Below are 6,466 nucleotides of genomic sequence, written 5' to 3'. Positions count from 1 at the left end.
TGCAGTCCCCGTGGCTGTTTGCACCTGCCTGGCTGCTCCAGAATCACCTCTGTACCCTGATTTGGGCATGTCTGGCAGATGTGGACAAGCGAAAACCTCTGGGTGCCAGCTCTAGAGGAAGGTGCCAGCCCTAAAAGAGGCACCATGGAAGAAGGTGCCAGCCCCAGAGGAGTGTGACAGCCCCATGGATGAGGTTGTCAGCTCTGTGGATGAGGCTCCAGCCCTGCAAACAGGACTCTGCCATGCACATCTGGTGCTCAGCCTGTGTGAGAGCTGGTTGGCATCACTGCCAGCAGGAGCACTGCCCTGTTCTCTCCTTCTGGGGACATCGACGTGCTCCATAAGAGTGTCTCCATGCAGGACAAGGTGGCCGGGACCCAGCAGGGGTGTACGTGTTTGCCATTCTCAGGGAGCTGGTGGTTCCCATGACCAGGATGCTGGCAGCCACCTCTGCCACAGCTTGGTCCTTGGGTGCTCTCCACCTTGGGGACCAGCTTCGAACAGCCCGAGATCGAGCTCTTTGTCCTGCACCTGAACACAGCCATGGCCGGGGGAGGAACTCAGGGTCCCCTGAACCAGACCCTGGAGTCCTCCTGCCTGGCTACGTCAACAGCCGCGGCTGCAGGAGCAGAAGCTTTGTTTAACTCCTGACGTGTTTAAGCACACACGGGGCACACGGCAACTCTCTTTAGCTCCACCGGCACCGGGGACCGCTCGGTGCTCCCGGGCCACGAGGAGGGCAACATGGCGGTGGCCCCAAGGACTGCAACACCCACAATGCCCCGCGCCGAGGCTGGCGGATCACGTGACGGCGGCGCCGGGTCACGTGGCGGAACGGGCGGGACGCGGTGCTGTGGCAACGGCGCGGCCGCCATGGCCAAGCAGTACGACATGGTCGAGTGCCCCTTCTGCGACGAGGTCTCCAAGTACGAGAAGCTCGCCAAGATCGGGCAGGGCACCTTCGGGTGAGTGCAGCACCGATCCCGGCCCTCCCTGGCCAGGTCCGGCCCCGGCCTTCCCCGGTCTCAGGCCTGCGGCCAGGTCCCAGCCCCGCGGCCCATCGGCGCCAGCCGCGTGTGCTCCTGCCTCTCGTGTCCTTTCCCCGGTCACCCCTCTTCCACCTGGCTTCAGAGAACCAGTCTGGCTCCTGGGCCCTCTTTTCCCCAACCTGAGATTCCGCTCTGTCTCAGCTCTGGCAGAGCACAGTTAACTTTGAAAACAGTTAAGGTAGGGACCTGTAAGTTGGCTCCAAATGGGTAAATTTTTGCTCAAAATGTGCTATGTTACCAAAAATCGTTATAAGGCTGCAAGAGCTGTGGGGTCTCTGTTGGTTCAGTGAGTCCTGAGGGCCTTTGGCCCAGGGGAATGTGGCTATATTGGCCCACACAGAGTTCTCTGCACGGTGCTTTAGTGTGTCTTGTTTGGGTTTGTTCCTTGTCAGGAGCACCTGGCTCCTTTCTCCTTGTGCTGCTCATGGATTTTTCCCTGTTTTTTACAGGGAAGTTTTCAAAGCCAAACATCGCCAGACGGGCAAGAAAGTAGCACTGAAAAAGGTGTTGATGGAAAATGAGAAGGAAGGGGTAAGTGTGGGGCATGGCTGGATTGGGCCTGTTGTCACCTGGGCTGCAAAGACTTGTGGCAGCAGCGAGGGGACTGGGCTACATGGGATGGCTGCTGGGAAGTGACACTTCCATGTGTTTCTTCTCCTCTGGGACCCCCATCTCGGGGCTCCACACTGGCTTTGTGTGTGGAAGAACTGGGTGATGTGTGGAGCGCTGGCTCAGGGGCTGGGGAGGGAGTTATCAACTTAAACAGCAAATGCAGCAGCCAGAGAGGCTGTTCTGCAGCTCAGGCTGGGCTGTACCATATCCTGGTGTGAATGTGGAAGGGGAGAGAGGAGGGCAGGAGCTGCCCAGCTGCATGGTCACACCTCTCCTATTCTCTAGGCAGAGATGGCCTGGTCTCCTACACCTCCAATCTCCATTCTCTCTTTCTCTTTTCCAGTTTCCCATCACGGCCTTGCGAGAGATTAAAATCCTCCAGCTGCTCAAACATGAGAATGTGGTGAACCTCATAGAAATCTGCAGGACCAAAGGTACTTTGCAGGGTCTCCTTGTGTTAGTGATGGCTTTTCTGAGCCCTGCTGAGCAGGCTGGTGTCTTGTGCTGGGAGTGGGATGGTCTAGCTGAGCACCCTGTAATGTGGGGTGGCAGGTCACTTATCTTGGAAAAGAATTTCTAAATGAGTCAGGACATTGCTGAAGCTCAGCTGGAAAAAGCTGTTGTGGTCCTGCCAGGATATGCCTGTGCCATAGCAGTGAATGCTGCCTGTGCTGGGAAATTCCATTTTGAGAGGCTTTAGATGAACCAGCACTGGAGACACTTTGGAGCAGAGGCTCCTCAGCCTGGAGCTGCCTCTCTTGGTTGGTTTGGGATGGTTTCTGGCAGCTCTGAGCTGATGACACAGCTTCAGCTGAGGCTCACTCAGCATCTCTTTCTGTGGGTGACGTAACTGCTCATGCTGGGAGGGCTGGGACTCCATGTGGGTGGTTCTGAGCTAATCTTCCTCCTCCTCCTCCTCACTTCACCTGATGCCATGTGTCCCCACTGCTTTGCAGGCTCAGCACACCTGGCCTGGCTCTGTTTCCAGTGAAACTGCTATATAACATTTGCTAGAGTTTATACATCATTCTCTTACATGGATTTGTACTGGAAAAATACCTTGGAAAGTGACAGTTGATGTTACAGCCTGCCCTTCCCTAGCCAGTCATGTCAGTGAAATAAAAACAAAACTGACTAGTATGTGGTGTTTTTTAAAAACTCCAGTCACCGAATGGGCAGAAATGTCTGGTCTGCGGATGGGAAAGTCAAGTTACTCCAGTATTCAGTTGTGTGTAGATTACTGTCTGAATAGGTATCAGTAAAAACATCAATGACAAGTTAATTTTTAATTCACTGTGTGATTAAAAGAGCTGCGACGATTGGGTGTTTGACACACCAAAAGTAAATATTTTTGTAGACATGTCATTTGTTCCCTTTTTGCTTATGTTTTGCTTTTATCCAAATCTACCTTGAAATGTTTCATTTACTTTTCTCAAACGTGAGGCTTTTCTCTTTTTAAGTTGGAAAAGTGTGTTTGGAGCTGTGTCTGTGTCTGTCTGGAACTGCAAACCCAAGGTAGCAGGCACCCTCCTGGCTGGGGAGGAGAGCACTGTGCTTCTCTAGGGCTAAGCTTTTCCTGTTGCAGATGCAGATCAGCAGGTTTTGCTGATTACAACTGATGAAAATCAGCCTTTCTTTTTACTAACATTTTGTGTGGGTGCTCTAGGAATAAGATTGAAATCGATTGCTTCACTTGAAGTCTGCTGTCAATGACTTCAAATTGCAGTTGGGGTTTTATTTCGCTTTGATGGAGATCAGTCCGTTTTCGCAGATCCTGTTTGAGGTTGCAAGAAATCTCACTTTTTAATGTGAGATTAGACAGATTTTCCATGTTTCTGCGTTTTCTCTGGGGCTGTCTGTGGGTGTCTCCTCTATTGCTGGTGCTTGGCTGACAGCCATGGCTTGGAGGAGGGAAACCCTGCAGCCGTTATGTGCCCAGAGCAGCACGAAGTGAAGCTTTCAAAGGTTGCCATGCCCTTTCCTTGCCTGCCTGATGACATTCGCTGCACCAATCCTCATCTCCTGTTCTCGTGTTGTTAGTTTTGCTCAGTTCTTCTTTAAAAAGGACCTTAAGGCCTGCAGGCTGTCTGGTTTTCTGTGTTTTGTGCCCTGAGGTTCTGTATAGGGGGTGGTGTATGGGCTGCAGGGTGGTGGGAGGTAGGAGGAGCTGTGCCCTGGTGAAGGGTCCCTCACTGACAGCCCCTCTGTGCCTCTCCTGCAGCCTCCCCATACAACCGGTGCAAGGGGAGCATCTACCTTGTGTTTGACTTCTGTGAGCATGACCTGGCTGGCCTTCTCAGCAACGCCCATGTCAAGTTCACACTGTCAGAGATCAAGAAAGTTATGCAGATGCTCCTGAATGGACTTTACTACATCCACAGGAACAAGGTAATGGGACAGACTCCTGCTCAGAGGGTGGCTTTCCAAGGAGCAGGTGTCTTGGCACAGGCTGGAGGGAAATCCTTGTTTCCCACCTCTGCAGCCTGGCTATCATGCTGGCCCCAGGCACCCAAGGAGGGCAGTTTATTCACTTAACCCTTCAATGTCTGTCCTTGCACAGATCTTGCACCGAGACATGAAAGCGGCGAACGTCCTGATCACGCGGGATGGAGTCCTGAAGCTGGCGGACTTTGGGCTGGCTCGAGCTTTCAGCCTGGCTAAGAACAGCCAGCCAAACCGCTACACCAACCGCGTGGTGACCCTGTGGTATCGGCCCCCGGAGCTGCTCCTAGGTAGGAGGAGCCCTAGGTGGGCTCTGCCGGCTCCTTGGCCCTTCTGGGCCCTCTGGGAGACTAACTCGGCATCTCCGTTTAGGGGAGCGCGACTACGGCCCCCCCATTGATCTGTGGGGCGCAGGCTGCATCATGGCAGAGATGTGGACACGCAGCCCCATCATGCAGGGGAACACGGAGCAGCACCAGCTCACCCTCATCAGCCAGCTCTGCGGATCCATCACGCCGGAGGTGAGGCCACAGTGGGGATGAGCTGTGGAGAGCAGGAGTGCGGGCAGAGTCTGAGACCAGGCACTTGGACCTCTTGCCTGCACTGTGTGCTGGCTGCTGTATGCTCCCAGCAGTGGAGTGTGCCTGCTGCTGGCAGGGAAGCTGGAGAATCTTCTAGCCTGTGTTTTGGGGTTGTCTCTCTAACAAACACCCTCATTTTCTGCTTAAAGAAGGGTGGGGGTTTTTATTCCTTGGTGTTTTGCACTGGTCACCTTGAAAAGCCTCTTGAATTCTGTCTTATGATTTGCAGCATCAGCTCAGCTCTGATGTGAGCACCCGGCCCCTTTTCAGCTCCTCCCTTATCAGTAGCTCGTCCTGCCCTCTTGTGGGGAGCAGGCTGAGGGATCTCAGCCCGGACTGGAATCTGCAGGATGTTGTGCTGGCAGCTGCAGAGTCCTCATCCTGCTATCACAGTCATTATGTAAATAACACTGAAGGTGCTTTCTTTGGCGTGCAGCTACCTGCTGTGGTCTCTCCCAGATTGAGATAAGCGCTGGTGATTGCAGTAGGCTTTGCTTTCTAAGGATAAAAGGTGCCACATCCAGGTGATTATTTAGCAATCAGTTTTGTCACTTTATCTTTCTGGATGTGGTAGCTGGCCTGAACCATGCTCTCTAGTAGTTCTTTCCTGGGGGAACCAGAAACCCTTGAGAATCGTTTCCACACCAGGAAGATTGTCCTGACTTGTCCACATGTTTCCAGGCATTACTGCAGCCTTTAGTGCCTCTTTGTTGCTGTGAGAACAACAGCTGCCAGCTCGGAGATTATAAAATCAAATTGTTTTGGTTTGCCTGAGGGTGTTTGAATCGAAAAGGTCTTGTCCTTTCTGTAATTATTACCAACCCCTTTTCCTGCCTTTTTCTTGCCAGGTTTGGCCAAACGTGGATAAATACGAGCTGTACGAGAAGCTGGATCTCCCCAGGGGGCAGAAGAGGAAGGTGAAGGATCGCCTCAAGGCCTACGTCAAAGACCCCTATGCACTTGACCTCATCGACAAGCTGCTGGTGCTGGATCCCGCCCAGCGCATCGACAGCGATGATGCCCTGAACCACGACTTCTTCTGGTCGGACCCCATGCCCTCAGACCTCAAGAACATGCTGTCCACCCACAACCAGTCCATGTTTGAGTACCTGGCCCCACCACGCAGGAGGGGTGGGCACATGCCCCAGCAGCCGGCGAACCAAGGCAGGAACCCAGCTGCCACCAACCAGACTGAATTTGACAGAGTGTTTTGACGTCCGGCGGGGTCCTGGCTGGGCTTCCCCACATTAAATGGAGATGTCCTGGCGAGGTTATTTGTCTAGGAAAGGACTTTTTTCAAGATGAATTGACTGATGGTGTTAACAGAGCTTGGCTATCTCCTCGGCCACTGCAGAGCCGCATGACTTGGGGAGGTGATACCTGTGAACTCGACGTTGTTTCCCTGCAGTTTCCTGTCTCAGAACCTGGCTTTGCCCCCCAAAAATCTGTCTTGGTTACATTAAACTTGCAGATCAGTTGTTATGGATCTGGTGATGGAAAAAGCGTCTCCATCCATGCTGGGGTTCTTGGCAAATGGTGTGGGGACTGGCAGGACTGGGAGTAGCTGCCCTGGACCAAAATGGGCCCTGCTTGGATATGTCTCAGCTCTTCTTGGTCTGCCATAGCTCCTGCATGGAGTGTCCTCTGAGCACTGAAGTATTGATGCAGGACAAGGCAGGTGCTTCTGAGTCATCAGATGTGTCTTGGGGAAGGCAGAGCCACCCTAGACAGCATTACTAGCTCTCCCTGGAGACTGGGATCTAGCCTAAAAAAGGGCTCATT

At 53.2% G+C, this 6,466-nt stretch overlaps 1 protein-coding gene across 1 annotated transcript; it reads left to right on the top strand.

Annotated features, from left to right (window-relative positions):
• The first annotated feature begins 822 nt into the window (after positions 1–822).
• On the top strand, positions 823–6,186 carry CDK9 (cyclin dependent kinase 9). Its single transcript, XM_063408858.1, has 7 exons — positions 823–965; positions 1,499–1,580; positions 2,005–2,095; positions 3,883–4,049; positions 4,222–4,393; positions 4,476–4,624; positions 5,533–6,186. Exons 1-7 carry the CDS (start codon positions 874–876, stop codon positions 5,896–5,898), a joined length of 1,119 nt encoding a protein of 372 aa, XP_063264928.1. The 5' UTR covers positions 823–873; the 3' UTR covers positions 5,899–6,186.
• The last annotated feature ends 280 nt before the right edge of the window (positions 6,187–6,466 follow it).

This window comes from Prinia subflava, chromosome 12, assembly GCF_021018805.1.
Source record: "Prinia subflava isolate CZ2003 ecotype Zambia chromosome 12, Cam_Psub_1.2, whole genome shotgun sequence".
Classification (NCBI taxonomy): Eukaryota; Metazoa; Chordata; class Aves; order Passeriformes; family Cisticolidae; genus Prinia; species Prinia subflava.
Note: the sequence above shows the minus strand (reverse complement) of the source record. Positions and strands in the feature narration are given on the sequence as shown.

Bases quoted from the DNA above. Each gene is read 5' to 3' on its own strand.
- CDK9 (XM_063408858.1), top strand. From the start codon at position 874: ATGGCCAAGCAGTACGACATGGTCGAGTGCCCCTTCTGCGACGAGGTC. The intron at 966-1,498 runs GTGAGTGCAGCA...TGTTTTTTACAG, and splicing joins ATCGGGCAGGGCACCTTCGG to GGAAGTTTTCAAAGCCAAAC. The intron at 4,050-4,221 runs GTAATGGGACAG...GTCCTTGCACAG, and splicing joins ACTACATCCACAGGAACAAG to ATCTTGCACCGAGACATGAA.